This window comes from Rattus norvegicus, chromosome 7 (assembly GCF_036323735.1).
Source record: "Rattus norvegicus strain BN/NHsdMcwi chromosome 7, GRCr8, whole genome shotgun sequence".
Lineage (NCBI taxonomy): Eukaryota > Metazoa > Chordata > Mammalia > Rodentia > Muridae > Rattus > Rattus norvegicus.
The window spans coordinates 58884111-58911557 of record NC_086025.1 but is presented as its reverse complement, the minus strand read 5'-3'; the positions used below and the strand labels follow the sequence as shown (position 1 = coordinate 58911557).

Here is a 27447-nt window from a genome sequence, read left to right as displayed (position 1 = left end):
GCTTCCCTTCCTCTCCCTTCTCATGAGAGCTGGGTATATCCTATTCCGTCTATTTGAGCTGGGGACCGAACCCAGGGCCTTGTGCTTGCTAGGCAAGCGCTCTACCACTGAGCTAAATCCCCAGCCCCTTATTCTGTCAAATCTATCCCTGACTCATCACTTTGTCTGCCCCTCATTTAGACATCACTTTCAAACACGGGTGCTTCCCTCTACCAACTAACTTTACCTTCTTTTTTTTTTTTTTGGTTCTTTTTTTCGGAGCTGGGGACCGAACCCAGGACCTTACACTTCCTAGGCAAGCGCTCTACCACTGAGCTAAATCCCCAGCCCCCTAACTTTACCTTCTTTGTTTGGGCTTAAAGCTGTTTACTAAGGGCTGAGTCACATCACAACTAGAAGCAGGTCCAGATATCCTGTGACACATGTGTGCTCTGCAAATTTATCTCAGGCTTAACTTTTATCCATGGAGCCATCTTGCTGGCTGAGTCATGGTGTGTGTCGATAAAACTGCTTCTTCTCATAAGGGTGACTTGACATTTGCTTTTGTGAGAGCACAGAACTCCTGATGCCTGAGGCAAACGACTGGCACCGGGAGCAGCAGACCCGCATGGTAGTACAAATGATAGCTACTGGAAATGACCCCAAATTCCCGAGGCTGAGGTTCAGTTCCCAACAGCAGAGGGGAAAAGAGAAAGACAAGGAAAGAAACGGATTGGGGCTATCGCTCAGTGGGTAAGCTACTTGCCTCCATTCAGGGAGCCCTGAGTTTGATCCTCAGGACCGTAAAGTGGTGTGGCCGTGCACACCTGTAATGCCAGCACTCAGACATTTACAGTCATCCTTAGCTGCATAGTAGATTCCAGACCAGCCAGGCTGGGCTGCAGGAGAACCTCTTTCAAAAAGCAAGGAGTGCAGGCAGAGAGATGCTCAGCGGGTACAATGCTCGCCACATAAGCATGAGGATTAAAGTTCAGAGCCCCTAAACCTATGAAACAGCTGGCAGAGGTGGCAGCGCGGCTGGAGGCAAAGGCAGGGGGTCCATGGAGCAAGCTGCCAAGTGGGAATGGTGACTCCATTCAAGAAACTCAACAAGAAACCTTGCATCAATATATAAGAGCTGTGTGGAAGACACTCGGTGTCAACCTCAGGCCTCCATATGCGTGTACACAATGTGCATATGCCCCTACACACATGCAAGCACACATTACACACTCACATCATAGACATACATACATACACACATATGTATATATACACACATGTATACACACATATATATGCATACACATATAAATTATATTTATATACACATATATGTATATACATACACACACCACACACACACACACACACACACACACACACACACACACAAATAAAGAAAATATGAAGACAATGCAGATGACCTGTGTCGGCAGTAATGTGTAGGGACACTCTGGAGAGTAAAGGACAGGGTGACAGAGACAGACGTGTAACAATGGTGACCTGGAAAACATGCCCAGATCTGATGAAGTACTCAAAGGGATTTTGCAAAAAAACTAAAAACAGTTTCCTTAAAGCAGTGGCTGGTTTTTGGGTTTGTCTGTTTTTCTTTTCTCAAAATTATTTCTAAAATTGTTGTGTGCTCTCTCTACTGATGATAAACCAATATAAGAGGTGGCCTTTTTTTCTCTTTCTCAGTTGAGAAAACAGAGTTTTCTCCCAGAAATGAAGCATCAGTTGCTCGCTTGACTCTGATGAAGGTTTGTGGAGAAGAGCTCCCTGCTGAGGGCTACTAGGTCAGGGATTCCAGGCTTCCACTTCCTGCACTAAGGACAAGCTGGTGTTGGAGCTCATGCCCTTCAGGCTTGGCTCATCTGTGCTGTCCGGAGCAACTGCCCTCCTGGCTGTCTCTTAGCACTGTCACGTCTGAATGCCCAGCAGGATGCAGGCCTGCAGAGGGCAAGACTGGTGAGGTGAGCTTGGCTCCTCCGTGCTCACACAGAGGCATAGTGCGGTGGCTCTCACCTGTGCTCCCAGAGCTGGGGAGGCAGAGACACAAAGGTTTTAAGATGGAAGTCAGGGCCAGTGACAGTGTGGACTGACAACTTGAGCTTGATCCCCAGAGCCCATGTTAAAAGCCAGACGTGGGAGCACACATCTGTCATCTCTGAACGCCTATGACCAGATGGCAGTCAGCGACAGGGAAATCACAGTGAACCTGGCAGGCCAGCTCTCCTGAAGTACAAAGTGCAGCTAGAGTGAGAGAGCTGGGAGGGGGAGGGGGAGGGGAGGGGGAGGGGGAGGGGAGCTGCTTCAAAACTGAGGTATATGAAGAGAATTGAATCCAGAGAGGGTGCCCTGACAATCAACACACACACACACACACACACACACACACACACACACACACACACACACACTAAACAGAATTAAAGAGGCCAGCCTGGGCTACAAATTAAGTCCTTGTTTCAAAACAAAACATCTGGAATTAATCCCCACCTGGGACACCCACCTCCAAGCCGTCTGAGGAGTCTGCCAACTTCGTACTTCTCTAGCACCCAGGCACACAGTGGAACTGGCCCCTGGCTCCTGAGGGCTTCAGGGAATAAAAGACTTAGTCTTTGTAAGTCACCGATCTGACTCAGCTCTGTAGTCTTCTCCCTATGACTCTGGTCAGTTCGCAGGGGTACTTATTCTCTTGCTCTTCATATGGGAAGACTGCAAGTGTGCAGAGAGATCTGAGGTGTGGAGGGATGGGGGTGGAGGATGGGGGCGGGGCGGGGGGATGGGGGTGTAGGGGTGTGTGGTTTGAGTTGGTTTGATTCTGGAGACTGAACTCCACCGAACTTCACCCTTCCTGTGGAAGCCCTTGAGCAATCCTTACAGAAGAAGCTGGTGTTCACTCTGGAGAGATACCCTCACCCAGCCCCCACCTGCTTCCACCGCAGGTGACAGGGGGAACCCAAGGAAGCTGTTATACTCACTGCCTTAAAATACTGAGCCTTTGTTCCCAAGGAGGGATGCCCGGTCCACTCTCTGGCACAGCTAATACAGCCACTTTGTTCGGGCTCTTTCTGGAATTAAAAGAACTTTCTCTCTTGACACATTGTTTGCTCAAGTGTTCCCTGTCAGGCAGAATCGGATCTGTACTTCACAGAACACCAGGGCATTGTCATTGTGACTTTTGATGGCCACCAGACCCACAGGACGGCCTCTTTTTTTTTTTTTTTTTTTTTTTTTGGTTCTTTTTTTTTCCGGAGCTGGGGACCGAACCCAGGGCCTTGCGCTTCCTAGGCAAGCGCTCTACCACTGAGCTAAATCCCCAACCCCAGGACGGCCTCTTACCTACCCTGCTCTCTAGCAAATCCACCAGATCCTGGATCCTGGCAGTAAAGTCCCTTGACTTTCTGTCCCCAAGCCTGTCCACTTCCTGTTTCTTTTTAATACCGGCTGGCAAAACCTTATTTTACATGGCACATATGGTGGGTTTTTCTGGGCTATCAATTTCCTATCGATTCATAGTTTAATGTTCACCAGCTGGCGTTCCAGGCACTCATGTGGCTTAAATGTAACCACTTAGTTCATTTCCAGAAATAGTGTCACCAACTAAAACCCTATGTCCAGGTAGCTCACAGCAGATTCTGGCCTTGAGCTATGAGGGCTGTGTGGTAACCCAAACCATCTGTGTTCAACAACAATGAAGGCCTCAGATCTCTTGGGCACTTCCTTCCTCTGATTATGAGTCTCAGCAGAACTCGGAGAGAAGCCGTCAGGCCAAGCAGGCTTGGGTGCCAGTTTGGCTACTTCAGGGTGGCTCTACACAGAGAAACCCTACTTCCTGTAACAGCTCTTTCCTTAGCGTCTAACAAATCTTGAACTTTCCATGATTTTGATCTCTGCTTTTCCCCAGAGGGCTTGGAGAGAAAGCTTCCATTTATGGAACTGGAGTCAGGCAAAATTACAAGGTTAAATTTCTCCTGGGTACCTTAGAGCTCTTGTTTTCTCGTTCTCTTGGCCTTGCCTCCTACTTTTTGTGCTCCCAGAAGTGTTTGCTCCAGAAGCACTCTGGTCACGAGACAGATGGACAGACAGACAGACAAATGGACAGGACAGGACAGGACAGCAATGTGAATGCTTGGTTTTAGAGTACTTGCCTACTGCACATGAAACCCTGGATTGAATCCCCAGAACCACCTAAACCAGGTGAGGTGGCACACACCTATAATCCCAGTGTTTAGGAGATGGAGGTCAGATGAGAAGTTCAAAGTCATCATTGACTGTGTAGCTAGTTGGAGGCCAGTGAGCATTGCTCACCAAGCTGGCTCAATCCAAACCAAGGCCTGTGGGACCGATCAGCAGATAAAGGCGCTTGCCACACAAGCCGGAGGTCCGGAGTGTGATTCTTGGAACCCACTTAAAGATGGAAGGAGAGAAAGGACCTCTGACTGTCACAGGTATGCGGTGGCATGATGGGAGCGCACCTCAAACCCATGTTAACGATAAATAGAGTAATTTAGGAAAAAGAGAAAGTCTATGTTCGTTTTTTAAATTTTTGCTTTTTTTTTTTTCTTTTTTTCGGAGCTGGGGACTGAACCCAGGGCCTTGCACTCCCTAGGCAAGCGCTCTACCGCTGAGCTAAATCCCCAACCCCTTATTTTTTATTCTATGAATACGGGTGCTTTGCCTGAATGCATGTATGTGTGCCACATACACGCGTGGATTGCCCACAGAGGGCAGAAGATGGTGGAGGATCCTGTGGCACTGTAGTTATAGCTGAGTTGCCATGAGCCTGCCTGAGGCTGAACCCAGGTCCTCTGGAAGAGCAGCCAGCGCTTTGAACCACCGAGCCATCCTCCAGCCCTAATATTCTGTGTCTCATTACCTTTCTCCCCTCTCAGCCATCTCACATCTTCACAACTATGACCTCCCACGATTGATTCCTAAGGAAATGTCTTTTTTTTTAAATTTATTTATTTATTTTAATTTTTTTTAAGATTTTATTTTATTGTATATGAGTACACTGTAGCTGCCTTCAGACACACTAGAAGAGGGCATCAGATCTCATTACAGATGGTTGTGAGCCACCATGTGGTTGCTGGGATTTGAACTCAGGACCTCAGGAAGAGCAGTCAGTGCTCTTAACCGCTGAGCCATCTCTCCAGCCCCCAGGAAATGTCTTTGACAGATGCACTGAAGTGTTGGCTTTAGTCCACTTCCTCTTGTTCCAATAGAGCACCTGAGAGGAGGTGACTTAAATAACCTACGAGTCTTTGCCTTGTGGTTTTGGAGACAGGGAAGTCTAGGAACAAGGAACCAGCATCTGCTTGGTGACGTCTGTCTTGTGCAAGAAGGCCATCGTATGGCAGCAGGATGGCAAGCAAGCCAGCTCAAGTCTTCCTCTACTTACAAAGCCACAAAAGCCATCACGGAGGCTCCACCTACAAGCTCATCTAATCCTTATTATTTCCCAAAGGACCTGCCTTCGAATACTAGTAACTTAAATTTAGTGGTCAGTTTGTCCACACTTGTCAACACTAGGTCATTTTAAATTTTGTTTATGTTTCACTAGGCGTGTTTGTGTATATGACATGTGTGAGGGATGTGTGGGAATTCAGAGCATATCCTATAAAATGCATGTGGACGTGAGGGGACAACTCTTGACAAGTTGTCACCTTGGGTGTTATAGTTCAGGAGTAGCAATATAGACAGAGTTCCAGCAGAAAGTATCAAAAGTCTTACCAATTCCAGGCAGTGGGCTACGGTTTAGCTGGAGCACGGCAGTCCCTTGGTTCCTCTGGGAAACAGTATTTTTTAAACTAGGTTCTCCAGCAGGCTGGAAGCTGCCAATCTTGGATGATATGACCATAAAGACTGATTGGGCTGGATGTGTGTGTGCACACCTATAATCCCAGATCTCAGGATCAGGAATGCTATGCTTTTCCTCAAGGCCAAGATTTCACAGAACCGCTCTGGACCAGATGCTGCCGGTAGAAGGCAGGAAGGCACCTCTTTCCCAGGCCTCTTCAGCACTCCTGCTGCATCTCACAATGGATTGTTAACAGCAGACATAGTGCTCATGGCTGGCTGCAAAACCTTTACATCCATTGCTGTCTTACTGGATCTGCTTTAGAATTTTACAAACTAAGCCCATTTTGAATCCGTAAAAGAAACACAAAGCCAGGAGTGGTGACGGCACATCCGTAAACTTGGCACTTGGGAAACAGAAGCAGAGGCTCAAGAGCTCAAAGCCACTCTGAGCAGGAATGCATGCTGGGCTCTGTGAGGCCTTCTCTCATAACAGGAGTGAAAAGAAAGACAGAAAGGTCAGGAGATGACTCTACTGGTAAAAGCACTGGCTGCCAAGCCTGAGAAATTGAGTTCTGTCCCTGGAACCTATATGGCAGATGGAGAGATCAGATTCTAGAAAGTATTCTCTGACCTCAAGAGGCTCATCATGATACACATGCATTCATTCACAAGAAAGGAAAAAGAGAGAGGGAAGGAGGGAGGGAGGGAGGATGGAGGGAGGGAAAGAGGGGGGAAAGAGGGAGGGAGGGAAGGTTGGGAGAGGGGGGAGAGGGAGGAGGAAAGAAAGGAAGGAGGGAGAGAGGAGGGAGAAAGGGAGGGGGAAGGGAGAGAGGGAAGGACAGAGGGAAGAGGGAGGTAAGAAGCACAAAGTCCTGTCTAAACCATGGAAGAAAGGAAGGAAGGAAGGGGGAAGCAATCAGTCAATCAATCAATCAATCAATCAAGCAAGCAAGCAAGCAAGCAGCAAGCTCACTATAAGCTTACTCTCCAGATACAATCTGTCTCTGATTATATGATCAATAGGAACTCTATGACTCTGGTTTGCAGATGAGAAAACTAAGATTTAAGAAAAACAAACACGGGGCTGGAGAGATGGCTCAGCGGTTAAGAGCACTGAGTGCTCTCCCAGAGGTCCTGAGTTCAAATCCCAGCAACCATATGGTGGCTCACAACCATCTGTAATAGGATCTGATGCCCTCTTCTGGTGTGTCTGAAGATAGCTACAGTGTACTCATACACATAAAATAAATTAATAAATCTTTAAAAAAAAAAAAAGAAAGAAAAACAAACACTTTCCCAAAACTACACAGCTAGTAAGTGAAATGTTCCCCCTCCACGTCCCTAGGCTCTTGTATGTCTAATTTCTTTTAATTTAATTTAAAATAATATCCAGGGGGCTGGAGAGATGGCTCAGCGGTTAAGAGCACCGACTGCTCTTCCTGAGGTCCTGAGTTCAAATCCCAGCAACCACATGGTGGCTCACAACCATCTGTAATGGGATCTGATGCCTTCTTCTGGTGTGTCTGAAGACAGCTACAGTGTACTCATATATAATAAATAAATAAAATATTAAAAAAAAGAAAAAGATTTAAAAAAAATAAAATAAAATAATATCCAAACAGCAAACTGGGGACAATGGTTCCATAAGCAAGAGAGCAGACCTGAGTTCGTCTCCGACACCCACATAGAGAACCCTACGTGGTGGCACTCGTTCTCAGCACTGGGGAGGTGGGAACAGGAGGATCCTGGGAGCTTACTGCTGGCCCGCCAGTCCTAATCAGCAAATCCCAGGCTCAGTGACAGACTGTCTCTCTTCATGAGAAGAAGACATAATGTTTATCTCTCTGGCAAGCACTGGGTAAGCGTCCATAGGAACATACACGGATATATTACACACACACACACACACACACACACACACACACACACCCCACACACACACCTCACACACATACACAATTCTCAAACAGGCATGCATTGTGCTTTAAGCTTTAAGTCTGGCTTTATACTGCACCTCCACACTTTTTCTCTTGTTGTGGTAGCAGCAACTTCGTGTGTGGAACAGGGAGCAAGAATTTGAGAATGACCTAGGGTAGCTAATTTATGTATAAAATGTCATCCTGCTTGGCCAGAGAATTCCCAAGTGGAAGGCAAAGTGCACTCTTTAATTTAAAAGCCCTTGGGTTAGAGAGTGGATACCCATCTGCAGGATTAATGTATCTGAACCTACTGCTGTCACCAAGTCCCTCTCTGTGCCCCTCGTGTAAAAGATCCTTCGAGGGCACAGGCTGGGATCTCGCTGGGATCCTCCTGCATGCTGTGCTTCCACACCTGTGGCTTCCAAACTAAGACGCCAAGCCCTGGACTTACTCTTAGGATCCCACCCACTTCTACCAAGGGGAAAAAATGGTGGCCAGCAACTTCACTAGCATTCTAACTCTAGCATTCAGGAGGCTGAGACAGAGGGAGGCTGAGGCCAGTCTAGGCTGCAGTAAGTAAGCTCTTACCTTGAAAAACACACAAAACAGCAACAGCAACAGCAAGAGAAAAGGAGGAGGAGAAGGAGGAGGAGAAGGAGGAGGAGGAAGAAGAGGAGGAGGAGGAGGAGAAGGAGGAGGAGGAGAGAAGGGAAGGGAAGGGAAGGGAAGGGAAGGGAAGGGAAGGGAAGGAAAGGAAAGAAATGGAAAGGACAGGAAAGGAAAGGAAAGGAAAGGGAAGGGAAGGGAAGGAAAGGAAAGGAAAGGAAAGGAAAAAGGAAAGGAAAGGAAAGGAAAACTATTGCCAGAGCTGAAACTGTGGTCTATTATCTCCTTACCCTTTGTTAACCAGGGAGTCCAAAGTCAGATTGGGAAGAAAGAAGAGGAAAGACAATGTGGCACTTTTGTTTTTGTTATTGCTAAACTTATTTCATAGACTTTGGTTTTGCAACTCAGTATTTCTCAAGATCGTATTTGACCTGTGGCTGGTGTTGACTAATTGACATCCCACTGTGTCTACAGGTCCCTATTCTCCCCAAAACGCACTTTGTGGGTCATCATCTGAAGAAAGCGTTAGTCCAAGTTCTGCTCAAGAGGTTAGAGAAGATAGGGGCTGGAGAGATGGCTCAGCGGTTGAGAGCACTGACTGCTCTTCCTAAAGGTCCTGAGTTCAAATCCCAGCAACCACATGGTGGCTCACAACCATCTGTAATGAGATCTGATGCCCTCTTCTGGTGTGTCTGAAGACAGTTATAGTGTACTTACACATAAAATAAATAAATAAATATTTAAAAAAAAAAGAGGTTAGAGAAGATAAAGAGGAGACACTGGCAAATCACACACACACACACACACACACACACACACACATACACACACACACACAAATTTCTTTATATTTGGGTTTTTACTATTCTGAAAATCAGGGTAGGAAAATAAACCACTGGATTTTCTGGTCATTTTTTTTTCCCTTCTTGTTTTGTTTGTTTTGGTTCAGTTTTTGAGAAACAGGTTTTAGGCCAAGCTAGCCTTGAACTTTGTACTATGACGAAACTTTTCTTGGAGAGATGTAACACACCCTAGTGAGGGAGCCCAGAAGAGGCCAAAGTACGGATACCACCAAAGTCTGACTTGGTGAACCAATGAGTTTTATTGGGGATACTTACAGGAGCAGAAATGACTCAGTGACAGCCACACCACGGAAGCCCATCCCAGCACAGGTGACAGCTCATAAAAGCTGGGAACCTGGAGCCTGCAGGTGGCTCAACCAGTTGGAGTGTCCCTTCCAAGTGACTCAGTTCATGTAAATCTCTTCCAGAAGCTGGTCTGGTGTCAGAGTCTTTGCAACGTGGTTTGTCTCAGAGGGACTCTCAGAAAAATAAACAATAAAACTTATTATAATATATATTCAAGGATGTCCCTTCACAAGTAAATATTAAAGACAGCAGTCCTATAGTTAAGGCCTCCCACAACAATGGGAGAAGTCATGAAAACATTTGTGTATTCTGGTTACAGAATCTATAACCTTTTTTCCTAAAAAACAAAAAGAATATTCTGGAGATATCGGCTTGCTCTGTACCAGTACCCCTGTGACTGATACATCTTGAGAATTAACCTGGCAGGTTCAAATCTCTGTAGAAGGCAGCGAGACCAACGCTGTGCTCACACAGCCTGAGTAAGCACTGCGCTCCCCATAATTACTTTGTAGACAGGAGCTTGCCTTTCAAGAAAAGGGGAGGAGACACCTTTGATTTCATGAAAAGAGAGGACGATGGGAAGCACAGGCTAAGAGGTTTTTAACTCGTTCTAGACTGTTCATTATGTATAAAATGTAGGGTTTGCAGGTGGTCTTTCTAAATAGCACCACCTATGAAGTCAAACCTGAAATACTAACTCCAGACCTACACCTTCACGCTGTCTGTGTGTGACTTGAGTGGCTGTGATGGGGAGATAGACTTATCTTTGGTAGCACTCATTTTCCCACCTGTGAAGGGGAAGTAATGACAGCCCCTTTAAGCTAAGATAAGTATGAGAGAAAGTGCTGGGAGCCTTTTAAAAAGCATGGCCCAAGACGTATGGAGCTATCATTATCATACTCTGCTGTTTAATTTCTCCGTGTGGAGGTGCAGCCATTAGCGGGGGTACCCCTCAACGACACAGCGAGGCTCTATCTTTAAGATGCTAGAAAGAACTTTGAAGATGAAAGAGGGGCCTCCCTGTTTCTTTGCCTGGGGTCTGGCCTCACCCAGATCAAGTGGCATGAGGGGGCTGCGATCGCCTCTTCCAAAGTTTCACGTAAAAAAGCTCACACAGTGTGGCTCAGCAGGCAAAGATGCTTGCTGCCAAGCCTGACCAGGTGAGCAGCTTGGAACCCCCCTGGGGAAAGGAGAGAACCCTCTCCCACAGATTGTCCTCTGGCCTTCCCACACCTGTGGTGGCTTCTTTGAAAAGATGCTTTGAGGACTGGAGATGGAGTGGGTGGAGTTTACGTGGCATGTTCAAGGACATAAGTTTAGATACATAGGTACCCCACACACACACACACATGCACAATTCCAAATAGCTAATGTGTAAGCAGAGATGTTATTAAACTCAGAGAGGAGCCAGACAGCTGCCCTTACGGAGCTTAGAGCTACAGGGGTTTCTGAGACAAAGGGAGGGAGGAAATCGTCTATGAAGGCTTAGGGACTGGAGGTCACATCAAACAGTGGCTGTTGTACAGGCGAACTCTTCCAGGAATCGTCACCTGTGGCCATCTGTCTAGATCAAGTGTCCTCTCCTTGGGACAAAGTTCCTCTTAGAAAGCCTGTACCTGTTACCTGCTATGGATGCATAACAGATACCAATTTCTCTTATAAGACTATGACTGCTGCTAGGCGTGGTTTCTCTGAATATCCCAGAGGAAGATATTTGAGGTCGTATGTTTTATTCTCCTGCTAGAGACACTGTTCCATGCCGTTTAGGTCTTGCTTGTTTGGTTTTGAGATGTCTCTGGCTGGCCACGAACTAACTACGTAGCCAAGGATGACCTTGAACTTTGTCCTTCTGCCAAATGCCGTCACATGAATTTCAAATAAGTGTCTCCCCCATCCCCGGGACAGGGCTTCTCTATGTAGTCCTGGCTGTCCTAGAACTCGCTCTGTACACCAGGCTGGCCTCAAACTCAAGAGATCTGCCTGCCTCTGCCTCCCAGTGCTGGGATTAAAGGTGTGTGCCACCACCACTCAGGTTCAAATAAGGCGTTTTAAAAGGCTCTCTCTGGAGATAAAACCAACATCAACAAATGCAGATTATTGTGATTTCTTCTTATGGTTATATAATATTTATTATTATAAATATTGACCAGTTGGTGGATACTTTGGTACTTTTCATTTTTTACTATAACTTTTAAATTTTTATTTATTATTTTATTTTTATTATAGCAATATATTATTATCTACTATTTTATATTTATTTATTTACTTTTCATTTTACTTAGCATGTATTTTGCCATGGCTCATGTATTAACATCAGAGGACAACCCATGAGATCATGGACTTTAGATCATCGAGCTAAGCGCCTTTACCCACTGAGCCATCCTGTGGCTCTGTCTTTAGTTTTTGCAGCGCTGGGGAATGTCGTGCACACTAAACTAGTACTCTCTGATTGTGATAAGTAATGGTGCCCGCTGGTGGTACGCTGTAACCCTAGCACCCCAGCACTAGGGAAGCAAGTTCAAGGCCAGTGTGGACTATATAACTAGCCGTTAAAATACTGAATGATTGTGTTACTTATACACAGCAAATGCCACCCTTTCCAGGGTATAGTTCAACAAAGTCTCACACACACACAAACAACTGGATAAAATCTACTTCAGCCACAATAAAGGTTTCACACAGTTCCTGGGATTGGAGAGAAGCTTAACTGTTTAGAGCACTTGTTCTTCCAGAGGACCAGAGTTCCATTCCTAGCAATGGCCTGGAACTTCAGTTCCATGGGATCTAGAACCTTCTCCTCAGTCATCTGCACACACATGTGTAGACACACACATGCAGATACGTAATAAACTAAATATTCAAAATAGTTCCTGGAGTTTGCCTTCTGCCTCAGCCTACTATATTTTGCCATGAGGCTCTATCTTCTTTACGGCTATGAGAGCTACTAATGTCAACATTTCTTTATGCTTCCTAATTGTCTTTCATGCTTTTGTTTGCTCTGCATGCTGGTGATTGAGCCCAGGGCCTTGTGTAAGCGAGGCAGCCTCTGTATCTCTGAGCCGTATGCACAGCCTTTTGTATTGAACACAAATACATAGCGTGGATATATATGGTGGGAGTAAGGATGATGCCCTCTTACCATTCGTATAACTTTTCTCTGGAATGCAGAAGACCCTCTCTCAAAACAACAACAACAAAAGCAAAAGGGAAAGGAAAGACAGACAGACAGACGACTGTCCTTGCCTTCCTGGTACAGGGGAAGAGAAAGGCCGTCTAAGTAGAAACTTCCTTTGTGTCTATTGTGTTGCTAGGGATTGAACCAACGGATCTGCACACGCTAAGGGCACGCCACAGCTCTAAGCTACAGCCCAGTCCTAGGAAAAGAGAACTGTACACTCTATTTTTAGACATTCTCTTGAGTATGCTGCTCTTCGGCTGCCTTCATCTCAAAATAATCCTCATACCAGAGCGGCATATTTTAGAGTGGCGTATTTTAGAGCAGCATATTCTGGAGTGAAGGCTTCGTCCCTCTTAGAGGCATGTTAGAAATAGCAAGCCTACCTAATTTCTTTAGAAACGGCCCCATTTCTTCCTGCTCATACCATCTGTGGTTTGCCGCACACATCTTCACGTAAAAAAGAAGGAGGTTTGCTTTTGACAGCACCAGCCAGTGATTAGCAAAGGTGGAGAACCTGGAGGCACATTTCCCAGCGGCGGGCCAGAAGCCGTCCTCCACCCTCTAGGTTGCTGTCGTAAACAAGGGAAGTTACCCAAGCTTCGGGCAGTGCTTGTTTGTCTGCTCCTGTTCCGTGCTCTTTCGACACAGCCCCGGTCCACTGGCCCAGCACTGTGCTTCATGACATGTCCTGACTCTCCACAGCCCTGGTGGACAAAGTCTTACTTCCTCAGTGTACATTCAAGGCCTTGGCTCGAGACATGTATGGTCAACTCTTCTATAACAAGCGGCTGAGAGTGTGATTGAGGAGTGGGTTTCTGGGAGACCGGGTAGTGCTTAGTACTTATTATTTATTTATCTTAATTAATTAGTTTATTTATTTGTTTTTGGATTTTCAAGACAGGTTCGTCTGTGTAGCCTTGGCTGTCCTGGAACTCGGTCTGTAGATCAGGCTGGCCTCTAACTACTAGAGATCCACCTGCCTCTGCCTCCCCAGTGCTGGGATGTAAAGCATCTGAAAGAGGCAGGTGGATCACTGTGAACCTGACGCCTGTTTAGTCTACGTGGTGAGATCCGGGTCAGCCGTGCACTCCTTCTATAGACCAGGCTAGCCTGCAGCTCATCCTCCTGCCGTTATCTCTTGATTGCTGGATTTTTGGTGATTTCTTTTCTTTTCTTATTTTCCTTTCTCCCCTGCCTTTCTTTCCCTCCTTCTCTCCCTTCTCTGTGCTGGCATTTGAATCCAGACCCCTCTAGACGTTAAACACACTCTGTACCTCAGCGCAGCGCTCAAACCCCTCACAGTTTTATTCCTAATTCTTCCCAGTTTTACACTCCATGTGCACGTCGCATGGCTTGTACTTTGGTTTTGCACGTAACCGCCCCTTTCCCATCTGTCTTCCTCATTTCAGAAAAAAAAGCCACCAAGGCTTCCTTAGACCAAATCTTATCATGTTCTTCTGATCTTTAGTTTATGTCTTGATGGACTCTTAAAGGACGAATTGATTGGCTAATTACAGGCCATCTGCCATTAGGATATAATTTTCCCAGCTAAATTACCAGGTTTTGGAAGGCAGGTACCAATTTGTCGTCTTTCAGGTCTTGCCTAGTTCCCCCTGTTCTGTGGATCTAGTGAGGTGTCAGCCCTTGAAATAGTGAAAGAAGTGACATCTCTGTCACACAGGGATCCACAGCAGCCAAGCAGAGCATCCCGGCTGGCCTGCCTCCCCAGTAAGGCTCCTCAGCCTGGGTGGGGATGGTTTATGCGGCTCAACTTTCGAGCAGTTCCTGGGCAGCCTTCACAATATCTGTAGGCGCTGTGATCCCACTCCTTGTAAAAGGCTTCATTAACTCTCAGCGAATGCTTGTCTTCAGCAAAACATGTCTGTTCTGCCGGGTGGCGGTGGTGCACACCTTTAGTCCCAGCACTCAGAAAGTAGAGGCGAGTGGATCTTTAAGGCCAGCCTGGTCTACAGAATGAGTACCAGGGCAGCCATGGCTACACAAAGAAAGCCTGTTATAGTGGGTCATTTTGTGGGCCAACTTGATACAAGCTGGAGTTATCACAGAGAAAGGAGCCTCCCTTGAGGAAATGCCTCCATGAGACCCAGCTGTAAGGCATTTTCTCAACTAATGATCAAGGGGGAAGGACCCAACCCATTGTGGGGAGGGCCATCCCTGGGCTGCTAATCTTGGGTTCTATAAGCAAGCTGAGCAAGCCAGGGGAAGCAAGCCAGTAAGTAACATCCCTCTGTGGCCTCTACATCAGCTCCTGCTTCCTGACCTGCTTGAGTTCCAGTCCTGACTTCCTTTGGTGATGAACAGCAGTGGGGAAGTTTAAGCTGAATAAACCCTTTCCTCCCCAACTTGCTTCTTGGTCATGATGTTTGTGCAGGGATAGAAACCCTAACTAAGATACCAGTCTTGAAAAAGACAAAACCACATCAAAACAAAAATGTGTCTGTTCACCTGAAGTTGTTGGTCTAACACTCTGGATGGTGACATCTATCTGAGGTCTCCATGTGTTTCACAGATGTCCCTGCCAGTAAATACTTTGCTCTGAGAATGGGTCATAACTCTGGCAAATATCCCAGGACAAAAAATAATTCAGAATCACCCTACCTGGCCAGACTAAGGGCTGGGGAGCTAACAGCCTTTAGCAGGTGCTCGTGGATTGGGAGAGAGTAACTTACAGCAGACGGACCAGTCAGTATAAGCATTGGAAAGCCGGGCTAAAAGAGCACAGGACTGTAATTCTAGCACTCAAAGGGCTGAGGCAGGAGAATCACAGATTCAGAGCCAGCCTGGACTATACAGGTGAACCTTTCTATGAATAAACAAACCAACAAACATTGGGAAGTTCAGTGCCCCAATTAGCTGGATAAAAATATTTTTCTCTGCCATAAACTTACAAAAAGACAGTCTTATATTTATTTATCTGTTCTTGTGTGTCTGTGTGCACGTGTGTCATAGCGCTCATGGGGGAGGTCAGAGGAGGAGCAAGCTCAGGCCATGAAGGTAGGCGGCAAGCCCCTTTATCTACTGAGCCATCTCGCTGACTCTTTCACCCAATCTGAAGAGCAAACATTTCTCATCCCCTCACACTGGTGCAACATCTCTTACATCACTTGTTAAATCAATACCTCGTCAATCATTTGTGGGAGGCAGAAACCTGGGTTTTTCTTTGAGGCTGGCTGACTCTTTCCCTCAAGTGACTGAGCCCCACAGGGAAGGCACACAGTGGTTTGAAAGTGACCTCAGGTGTGAAGATAATGCTGCCACTCCTGGCTGAACACACTGCCCTTTGGTCAGGGTGACTGGGAAGTTTAAAAGGTGTCAATGAGTTCCCACAGACGAAGGTTCTAGAATAGAGTCTAGTATACAGTAAGAGCTCAAGTAGTGCTCAGTGAAATTTCTGTCCTTATCCAAGAGGCCTTCTTTAGGAATAATGTTTCTGAAATAAAAATATCATAGCAACTTTCTTTACATTCTCCCCTTTCTATAGATTTTCTTCAATCGTTCGTGAATAAACTGGTACTGGTGTGGAGGCAGGGCTAAGTTGGTAGAAGACCTCCCTGGAAGTCTGAGGTGTCAGCAGTCTGAAGGTAGCAGGATCAGAAGTTCAGGGTTCCCAGGTGTAGTAGTTTATACCTCTAATCCCAGGACTCAGGAGGCAGAGGCAGGCGGGCCTCTGTGAATTTGAGGCTAGCCTGGTCTACACAGTGAGTTCCAGGACTGCTGGAGCTACACAGTGAGACGTTTGGGGGAAAGTAGGGAGGAGGAGGAGGAGAAGGAGGAGGAGGAGGAGGAGGAGGAAGAGGAGGAGGAGGAGGAGGAGGAGGAGGAGGAGGAGGAGGAGGAGGAGGAGGAGGAGAAACCCGGAGTCGTTTTTAACTAGCTGATGAGTCTGGGACCAGGCTAGGATATCCAGTCAGACCCAGTCTCAAAAACAAAGTACTTTACTGTTCAAAGTGTTTTCTTCTGTTTTTTTTTTTTTTTTAAGATTTATTTATTTGTTTGTTGTGAGTACACTGTCGCTGTCTTCAGACACACCAGAAGTGGTCATCAGATCCCATTACAGATGGTTGTGAGCCACCATGTGGTTGCTGGGAATTGAACTCAGGACCTCTGGAAGAGCAGTCAGGGCCCTTAACCACTGAGCCATCTCTCCAGCCAAAGTGTTTTTATCCAAGTGTGTTCACCTAGTGAAATCTGCAATTATTTGATGAATGGCCCTCAGGACTTTTTATTTCAGGTGACTTTTGAGAATCCTTTATATTTGCCAAATAATCTAAGTGTTGATGCCGCTTTGCTTTCTGCGAGAAGCCAGAAGTCTATTGATCATGGGTGCACTCGTCCTTTTTGCTTGGCTTTCTATTCAGCTGTGACCCAGAATAAGTATTGGTGAGTGGAATTATCGGTGAGGATCTTAGAGCCCAGTGGGTTAGAGGAAGTTATAACTTACGCAGCGTGTGTGCGTGCACATGCGTGTGTGTGTGTGTGTGAGTGTGTGTGTGTGTGTGTATGTGTGTTATACATGATTGCATTGCACATATGTATTCACATGTATGTATGCACGAAGGCCAGAAGTTAATATCAGTTGTATATCATGTTGCCTTATTACTATGATTATTATTTTATTATCATCATTATTATTATTTTGGCACAGGGTCTTACTACATAGCACTGACTCTCCTGTAGCTCACTATGTAGACCAGGCTGTCCTCAAACTCATAGAGAGATCCACCTGCTTCTGGGTCCTGACTGCTGCTATTAAAGGCGTGTGCCACCATGACCAATGAGAACACTCTATTTTGGGGGGACTGGTCTCTTGATAAACCTGGAGCTCACTGATTTGACTAAACTGACTGGCCAGTGAACCCTCAGGACCTCCTGTTTCAGCCCCCCAATCCTGGGGTTACAGATGCCATCTGTTACATGTGGCTTTTTATGTGGCTGTGGGGGAACTGAGCTCGGAGCCTCATGCTTACACAGCAAGCACTTAACCCACTGAATCATCTCCTCAGCCCAAATGCCTTTAAGATACTATGTTTGTGTGTGCCTGCTTGTCTGTATGTGCATCACGTGGCTACAGTGCCTACAGTGCCTGAGGAGGTCAGAAGGGGCTCGGTCCTTTTAGCTGCAGTTACAGGCACTTGTGAGCCACTCAGTGTGGGTGCTGGGAATCAAACCCAGGTCCTCTGCAGGGGCAGCTCTTGCTGTAAAATTATAAAAACTACGGTCTTATATCCTCCACTAGATCCAGCACCACAGTGCCCCAAGATATCTGTTAGCTATCTTCATCTCATTCATCTCAGTCAGCAAAGCGTCTCACCTGCTTTGCTTTATCTCTCTGAGCCTGGCAACAATCCCTCTACCCGTCTAGTTCCCAAGGCAGGTTATCACCATGCCAGACATACACATCCCAATTCCGTGGTGGCCTAGTGTCTCCAGACACCACATACTTTTTGAACTTAAATCACCTCATGAAAGAACACACAACATAATAGCCTCTGATCCAATTGATAAGATATAAATTGCTCACCTAGACATACAAAGCCCTGTACACATCCATCCCTTAAGAATATTCATAACAACCTGTAAATGTGCAGAGAGGAATCTTTTTTTTTTTCTTTTTTTTTTCTTTTTTTCGGAGTTGGGGACCGAACCCAGGGCCTTGTGGTTGCTAAGCAAGCGCTCTACCACCGAGCTAAATCCCCAACCCCACAGAGAGGAATCTTAACATCCACCTCCATGTTTTCTCAGCTGCCTCTCTCCTCCTTGTTCCACTCTCCTCCCCTCTGTAAAACTTTTCTCCCACTCATCCTTCCTTCTCGTCCAATGACTGGCCTCATTCTATCTTGTACCTGTCTTTACCTGCATGATGACATCATCCTACAGGCGGCAAGGGCTCCTAATGCTGAGCCATCTCTCTAGTTCCCTTACATTTATTTCCTTTCAGGAATAATTTTTGCTCTTTTTCTATTTATATTTCCTTGGGGAAATGAACTGGTAGACATAGAAGTTCTGATTTTCCTTCTTTCCTCATACATTGGAACCCCACAGTGACCAGACCAACATCATATCTGAATTGTCCCCATCTAGACCTCCTTGAAGCCATACTCACAGGGACAACCATTTGTATCTGTATATTTTCACATGGTTGTGGGAATTCTCTTGACTGCCATGACCGAAGTTTGAGACCGGAGGTGGTTTGAATAGGAATGGCCCCCATTGGCTCATAGGTCATTAGGGAGTGGCACGATTTGACAGGGATTAGGAGGTGTGGCCTTGTTGGAGGAAGGATGTCCTTAGGGGTTTCAAATGCTCAAGCTGGGTTCAATGTTTCTTTCTTCCCATGGTCTGCCGATCCATATGTAGACCTCTCAGCTCCCTCTCCAATACTATGTCTGCCTCTGTGCCATCATGTGTCCTGCCATGAAGGTAATGGACTAAACCTCTGAACGGTAAACCAGCCCCCAGTTAAATGCTTTCCTTTATAAGAGTTTCTGTGGTCCTCGTGTTTGGTACAGCAATAGAACACACACACACACACACACACACACACACACACACACACACTCACACAGACATTAGCATATTTATGTATGTATATATACATAATAGCATATGCGTGTATATATCAATTTGAATATTTTCACTCCTATCCTCTTTTCTCTCTCTCCTACTATTGCATTTCTTTTTTTTTTTTTTTTTTTTTTTTGGAGCTGGGGACCGAACCCAGGGCCTTGTGCTTGCTAGGCAAGCGCTCTATCACTGAGCTAAATCCCCAACCCCGTACTATTGCATTTCTATTACTGTGTCAAAACACCATAACCAAGGCAACTTATAAAGAAAATATTTAATTGGGCTTATGGTTTTAGAGGGCTAGAGTCCATATGGTGGAGCAAAGGCAAGATGGCATGAACAGGTGAGAATTTACATCTTCATCCACAGGTCACAGGCAAGAGGCAGAGAAGAAGGAAGGGGGAGGGGATGGAGAGAGTGCACACGTACATACCCAAGGAATGGTGTAACCTCAAAGCCCACCCCCAATGACACATCTCTTCCAGCAAGGCCACACCTCTAATCCTTCCCAAACAGTCCCACCAACTGGGGACCATGTATTCAAAATAGGGGCATATGGGGGCCATTCTCATTCAAACCCACCACAATACCTGTGTGCCAAATGCAGGTTTAGTGTTCAAAGAAGCCAGACACGTGAGTCAGATGCCCTGGAACTTGAGTTAGAGATGGTTTGTGACCTGCCACACTTGGGATTGGCCCCGGGTCCTCTAAAGAGCAGTGAGTGCTTTTACCACGGAGCCATTTCTCCAGCCCCCTATTTGGTTTCTTTATCTTTTGAAGGTGATGAGTTATTCATTATGTGATGAACTGTTGTCTAGGGCTGTGAGGAATGAGGGGGAAATCAACTGATTAAGTACTTAGGGGAGTGCTCTCCCTGGGCTAAGTCTTACTTGGTGATGAGGAAATGCAGAAGGTGTAGTAGGATCTACTGGACTAGTGTACAGGGTGTGGGCATCATTTCAGAAATGTCTCCGTTTAGTTTAGTAGGTCCAAGGTCTGTTGGATTAATATGAGAAAGTCTCCTCCTCCTCTTCTTCCTCCTTTTCCTATTCTTCCTCCTCCTTCTCTTCATTTTCTTCTCCTCCCTCTTTATCTTCTTGCTCTCCTTTCCCTCCTTCCTCCTCTTCTTCCTCTCCTTCTTCTTTCCTTCTCCTTCTTTTCCTCCTCTGTTTTGTGCCATCAACCTAGGTAGGCTCAGGCTTATGGGTAGCACATGATCTTCCTAGGTCCTGAGATTTTGCAAACATAGAGCTCCTGCCTTTATGCACTAACGTGACCTGAACTGTTGTTATGTGTCAGGCGCTAAGCTCTTCATGCTTTATTGGACTTAATCTGAGAAAATGCTGCAATGTGAGTGCTATTATTTTCCTGCTTTGTCAGTGTGGAATGGGGTTTTAGTGAAGTTCGACAACTTATCATGGGTCACACCATCTCATGCATCACATGTTTGAACCCGGTCCTTCTGATCCCCGAGCCACCAAACACTTTCACTTGCACTGTTATCTTCGTCGTGAACACAATAGCAGTTACCTGAGTGACAACCACAACCATGGGGAGTGATCAAACCGAAGAGACACCGATGACGCCAGAAGGGTTATCCTAAATGACTCTCTTCTGGCCCTCAAGTAATCAACTTCCATGAAAAAGAACCTTTCTTATTTTTAGATATCTATATCTATGTCTCTATCTATCTATCTATCTATCTATCTATCTATCTATCTATCTATGCATTGTGGAGGTGTGTGCACATATGTACAGCCGCCTATGAGGGCCAGGAGAGAGTCCAGTCACCTGGAGCTGCACTTACAGTCAGTTGTGAGCCGTCTAATATGGGTGCTGGGGACTGTGCTCAACTCCTCTGTAAGAATGGTATCCGCTCTGAACCATAACTTTTTCCTTCTACATCTGGCTGTGCTAGAAATTGTGGTTATTATTTGTTGTTTGAGACAGGATCACTATGCAGTCCTACTGTCCTGGAACCTCGGATGTAGATTATACTTGCCTCAAACTTGTGTGACTTTCTGGTCTCTGTGTCAGAGTGGGCTAGTGTAGGAGGGACCACCACACCCAGCTCTCTCACAGGATTTTTTAAAAAAGATTTAAAATTATTTTTATTTATATATATGTGATATATACATGTGTATGTATCATGTATTTATGCACGTGTGTGTGTGTGTGTGTATGTGTCTGTCTGTCTGTCTGTCTGTGGAGGCCAGAGGAGGCATCAGACCTCTTAAGCTGGAGTCACAGGCAGTTGTGAGTGGCTTGACCTAGGTGCTGGGTTTAGAAATTGTGTCCTTGTAAGAGTAGCAAATGTTCTTGACTACTGAAGCATCTCTGAATCCCTTCTCTTAGGATTTTTAAGAGAAAATTCGGCACATCAGTTTTTCTTTATTTCAAGGTGGGATCCTCATTATATTAGCCCACCTGGATTAAACACCTGAATTTAAGCAATCCTCCTGCCTCAAGGCTCTTTGAGTAGCTGGGACTACAGGTGTGTGCCACTATGCCAGGTTAAGGACACATATTGTCTCACGTAATAAGCCCTAAGTAGGGCAGTTTCAGAGCTTGTTAATCCAAAGACCCAAGAAGTCCCTTTAATCATTCAGCTTGGCCAGATTCATGGTGTCATTTACATCCATAATTTGGCATCAGAATTCCCAGGTACCAAGTCCAGAGGGGTGTCTTTCTTCAAGGTTTGAAATGGTTCCCAAAACTTATCCAGCAAGATCTCTCTCCCGAGTTAGTGTCTCAATAGCTGGCTCTGTGCGACCAGCCCACACAAAGCTGTCTGTGGCAATGAAGGCAACCATGACTGACTGGCCTTAAGCCAAACCCCTGAGCTGCCACAGAACCTTTTATCCAAGGAGGATACTTGGGCCAAAGTGTTTAGTGATCAAAGAAGAAATGGGTATAAGATGCGGAGTATCCATCAAGGTCTAATATTTATGGTAAAAGGACTCATATTCCCTTGGCCCCATTCTGTCAAGGATTTTTGAAATTTCTTTCACTTCATTCTTACAGTAAGCCAAAGAGAATAAAAAGGGAACATTGTTATTCCAACTCTGCTGAAGACAAGCCTGTGTCACAGAGTAGCTAATTAATTTTAAAAGTCACACAACAGCGGGGTACCTTTAATTCCAGAACTCAGGAGGCAGAGGCAGGTAGACCTCTTGAGGTTGAGGCCAGCCTCGTCTCCATAGCTATACTGAGTTCAAGGGCTACATGTTGAGACCCCTGTCCCAAGAGGGGGCCAAAGTCATAAAAGAATAAGCAACAGGCACTGGAGAGAGGCTAACAATTAAGAACTCTGCCTACAGAGAACCTGGGTTGGGTTCAAATCCCAGGACTTACATGTCGGCTCATAATTGCCTATAATTTTATTTCTGGGGGATCTGACACCCTCTTCTGGCCTTGGGGGTACCAGACACACTTGTGGTACACGGACATAGATGCATGCAAAATGTCCATACACATAAAATACAAAAAAAATGACATAAAACCAATAAGCAAGAGTGCTGTCTTGGGCTGGAGAGATGGTTCATTGGCTATGAGCACTGACTGCTCTTCTAGAGGTCCCGCAAATCCCAGCAAACACGTGGTGGCTCACAACCATCTGTAATGGGATCCAAGAATGTGTTCTTTCTGATTAAATACTGGCTGGATTTTTTTTTTTAAGAGTGCTGTCTCTCCTTCCAATGCTGGTCTGTCTGTCCCTAGGCCATCCTCTTCCAGGTCACACAGGCACCAGTGAATTAGTGGTTGGTCGGTGTGACCTTTAGGATAAATCTCTGTGATGATATATCTGCTGTCTTAGTACACAGTAAGAATGTCACCTGTAATTGCAGGTACACAGATGTGATTGTGTCATGCATACTGTTTCATAATCTGCCTTACAAGAAACTTTCAGGAGTGAAAAAAATATAACCCTTTGTTTTATTTGTTTGCATTTTCATATCATTTAAAAATAGTTTATTTTTATGCATTGGTTTTTGCCATCATGTATGTTTATGTGAGGGTATTAGTTGCAGACAGTTTTAAGCTGTTATGTGGGTGCTGGGAATCAAACCTGGGTCCTCTGGAAGAACTGCCAATACTCTTAACCACTGAGCCATCCCTCTAGACACCAAACACCCATGCCATCTAACTCTATTCTCTGCTCAGTAACTGAGTACTTTATAAAGGCAAGTCAAATGTTACCATCCCTTTGCTCAAAATCTCTGGTAAAAAACAAAAAGCAAAACCTTTATAGCATAGTGGCTTTTTTGTGGTTGTTACGTTTTACCTTTTAATTTTTTCAAGCTGGGGATTGAACCCAGGGGGTTGAACCTTATACATGTTAGAAAAGCACTCTGCCACTGAGCTACATCTGTTACTGTTACTCTTCGGACAAAAGTTCTCAACACTGGCCCTTCCACTCAGTTAGGAAACATTCCACTCACAGTTAGGAAACATTGCTTTTCTTGCTCTAATTTGAATATGCCCAGCCAGCTCACTCCTGCCACAGGACCTTTCCACATGCTCTTCCTTCTGCCTGAAAAGTATTTCCCACACACAGCTACAGGACTAACTCCTTATCCTCCTGTGCATATTTTACAGAATATGGCATGGGTTATTTCTCTCATTGCTCTGACAAAGCTACTTTGTATACATTTTCTAACTTTTAAGCACGTTCCCCAGTTAACATAGAAAGACGAGATAAGCAGGCATTTCATGAGAATCTAAACCAATAGGCTCCTCTATCAGTGGGAAGTGTATGGTGATTCAGTCCACTTACAAATTCAGTTCAGTGTTTGACAATAAGTCCTTTCAAAACTGAGCGGGCCTGAGTCTATTTTATTTATTCTACCCTTTCCTTGGATTTTTAAAATAGGCTGTGACTCTGAGGCCCCTCTGGGGGTGAGTTCCCCTGGAGTGAAAGGCTATTTTGCAAGTTGGACACGTGAGTAAACCTACAGGAAGGCAGATTAGCCAGCCTCCTTTCTGCTTGAGGGTTGAAGGGATGATCTAGGAACCATTTCTTTTCCTTCTCCCTGTCTTCTCTCTGGTCTAGTTTTCCCTCCTCCTGGTTCTGGAGTGAAAGTTACTCACCCAGTTCTTATCCCAGAAAGGGTTATACAAAAACCCGAGGCGCCACAGAAGCAGCCGTCTCGGCCTGAAGGCGACTGCTATCTTTCTGTTTTAGTCCCAGCACTGGGAGAGCAGTGGAGAAAAGAGCTTATTTAGCCATAAGCAGTGATGACTTTCTCTTTAAAAAACCCCCTCTAAAAAAAGAAAAAGAACCTTCTGCTACAGCCTGCATACCATAGCGTCTTAAAGCTTCAAAACCTCTTTCCCATCAAGGTCTCTTGCAAGTAAGTTAGTAGGATTTAAGTCAACTCCATCACGCCAAGGTGAAAACGACCCCTCCAGGTGACCCTAAGCAAAGAAAATGTCGCATTTTAAACATTTAGCTGATTGCGAGGACTTTTTTCTCCCAAAGGGAAACCTTGTTTTTTGGTGTATGGGTGAACAGGGTGGTCTAATCTACTTGCCCCTCAGGAGGTGACTGTGTAAAACTGCTTGTGGAAGGCGACACTTATAAAGTACATTAAATTAAAACTACTGGATTGTTCGGTGATTATGAAATTTGTCCCCCAAAATCTCGATTGCTTTAGCCATCCACATTTGGGCGCGCCTTCGCCACAGGGAGGCGGGGAAGCTTTACTACCGAAGTTCAAAAGAACCAGAAAGGATGTTTTCTTTCAAATAAGCACAACCCAGTCGCTCTTACCCCACCCACCTTTGCTAACTTAGAATGGTCAGGGAGGAGCCAGCCGCACGCTGTGGCTCGTCCCCCTCCATGGAGGCCAGTACCACCAAGGCCGAGCCCGAAGAAGAGTGGGAAAAGTTCTCCATTATATTCCGGCCCGTTCCAAAACTTTCGGCTCCAGTAGCGGGGAGTCACTTAGGAATTCGGAATTTCCGGGCGGTTGGGGAAGCCCCACCAGGGGCGGCGCTCGAACCCGACTTCCCCCCCACTCTCCACCTCTGCTGGGCCCGAGGGCGTGACTGGGAGCCGTGGACCGGTCCCCACCTGCGCGCGCGGAGCTGGGCGGAACTCAGCCGTCTTGGCCTGTGGGGAGGGACCTGGGTGGAGCCTTGACTGCCGGAGGCGTGGCCTTGCTGGGACGATGACTGAGTGGGGGCGGGTCTTGACTGGGCGGAGCCTGGCCTAAGTGGGCGGGGCTTTGTCAGGCCGGGGGCTGGGTCCAGAAGGGGGCGGGGTCGTGGCGCCGCAGCGCGGGGAGAGGGCGGCGAAGACTGCGGGAGGGGACTGGAGGGCGGCTTGAGCGGCGGCCGCAGCTGCAGCTGGACGGCCGGCCGGCGGCTCGGGGCCGCGCGCCGGGAACCTCACGGGGCGGTCGGGCGCCGCACCCCGGCCTGGCCGCCTGCGCCCCGGGGAGGCCCCCTGAGCGCAACCGGACCAGCAGCATGAGCAGCGGCTACAGCAGCCTCGAGGAGGACGCGGAGGATTTTTTCTTCACCGCCAGGACCTCCTTCTTCAGGAGAGCGCCTCCGGGCAAGTCCCGTTCGGGTCAGCCGGTGAGTGGCGTGCTCGGGGTCCTGGCTCCACGTGTCTGCGCCCGCGCTGGGCGATGCTCGCCTGCGGGCTGCAGGGCGCTGAGAGTGGCCTTTGCCCTTTCGGCTCCTGAAAGGTGCTGGGAGCCAGTGTAGTGGGCGTGGGCCGCCCGCGGCGAGGGAAGGAGGTGGAAGGGCGCGGAGCCAGATGTCCTGGGCCGCTCTGCTTGGGGACGCCGGCTGCGGGAGCAGCTCCAGGAGCCGGGAGGTCCCCGGGCCACTCGGGATGGCTCTTTCGGCAGCCCTTCTGGGTAATGGCCGGGTCACTGCGCCGTCCTAGCTGCAGTTTGCTTCTAGCTGCAGTTTGCTCGATGGCCCTGCGTAGCATGAAGGCACTCAATGGCCCGGAATGACCGAGCAACCCCCGTGCGGGCAAGCTGCAGGGTGAATAGACCGGGCGATCATAGGTGCTCACTAAAGTCTGGGTCGCATTAGGTCCAGTTTGCGGGTGCTGCACACGTCCTAGGTAGACTTAACTCCAGAGGACTGAGCTCTACGCCGGTTTCTTCCTTTTTTGGAGGAAGGGTGCCGTGGGAAGTATGGCTTGGAAAAAGTCAGCACGGGAAGTTGTGCCAGTTTCACAGATCCTGACAAGGATTATTTTATTTTTTAGGGGCGTCTTCCAAACGGGGCACTTTGGCCGAACTTGTAAGGTCGGCGCTTAAAGCGGTGGCCTTCTGGCCCTGGAAGCCACACCAGGGAACGTGGCCAGCTCGGCCACTCTCGTCAGATATAAGTGCTTTAACGGAGCAAACTTGTTGCTTCTAAAAACACTGCAGACTCACACGGGACGTTTCTGTCAGCTCTGGAGTTGAAAAACAAGAGACTAGTCGTTCAGGGGGCCCAGTGATGGGGATTTTGGTGGAGAGGAACCTCTGCCCATATTGCCCCTTGCTAACCCTTTTAAGTTTAACAGGCCATTTTCTAAAGTAAAAATTCTTTATCAGATTTGGAAGTTCTAGACTTTCTGGTCTATTAAATTTCCAAACTGAAAGGAGGAGAGGCTAGGATGAAGTCAGTATTTTGAACAACAGCTAGTGAAGGGCTAAGGGTGGGTGATATCCTGCACTTATCCTCAGACTTGCTCTGTTTACTAGGGCGACCTTTTATTTTCAGTAGAATGTGCTAATGGATGAATTTGGAAGTCAGAGGTAGGCCCGCTTGGCCTACCTCCTGTGGGTCAGGGAAGAAATGGTTTGTTTTTTTTTTTTTCTTTCTCATCTAGTTTTTCCCTTTACTGCCTTGCACATTCTCCTCCCTTTCACCCTTGTAAAGAGCTTGAGCCAGTTTGACGTGTATTTCAGAGGTGACTAGTAATTTCCAGAAAACCAGGGGGTTCCTGAATTCCCCAGGTATCAGTCTCCTCCACAGGGTCAGCCAGAATGTGGTGGTTGGAGTTGAGTTTAAGAATCTTGTTTGTGCTTTTAAAACGTGGAAGCAGTAACTGGGGGTGGAGATAGTAGAGAGCTTGCCTAGTACTTACTGCATAATATGGGGGTTGTGGTTCACAGAAGTGTGCTGTCTGTCTGTCTGTCTGACTGTCTGTCTGTGTATAGGCCGGAAAGATCAGCAATTCAAGGTCATCATTCAAAACCCAGAC

The 27447-nt window shown here is 46.7% G+C and overlaps 1 protein-coding gene and 1 long non-coding RNA gene across 2 annotated transcripts in view; one reads left to right on the top strand and one right to left on the bottom strand.

Moving 5' to 3' along the window:
* Nucleotides 1–227: 227 nt before the first annotated feature.
* On the bottom strand, nt 228–13210 carry LOC134479702 (uncharacterized). The gene is made up of 2 exons (XR_010053341.1): nt 13025–13210; nt 228–9636 (listed from the first exon to the last, which is right to left on the bottom strand). It is a non-coding gene; the product is annotated as an uncharacterized LOC134479702 (long non-coding RNA).
* Nucleotides 13211–25537: 12327 nt separating this feature from the next.
* The window catches only part of Rassf3 (Ras association domain family member 3), a 64661-nt gene continuing 62751 nt past the window's right edge, over nt 25538–27447 (top strand). The window contains exon 1 of the mRNA NM_001108747.2: nt 25538–25811. Within this exon, the coding sequence (NP_001102217.2) occupies nt 25701–25811 (111 nt within the window). The 5' untranslated portion in view covers nt 25538–25700. The remainder of the gene's footprint in view (nt 25812–27447) is intronic.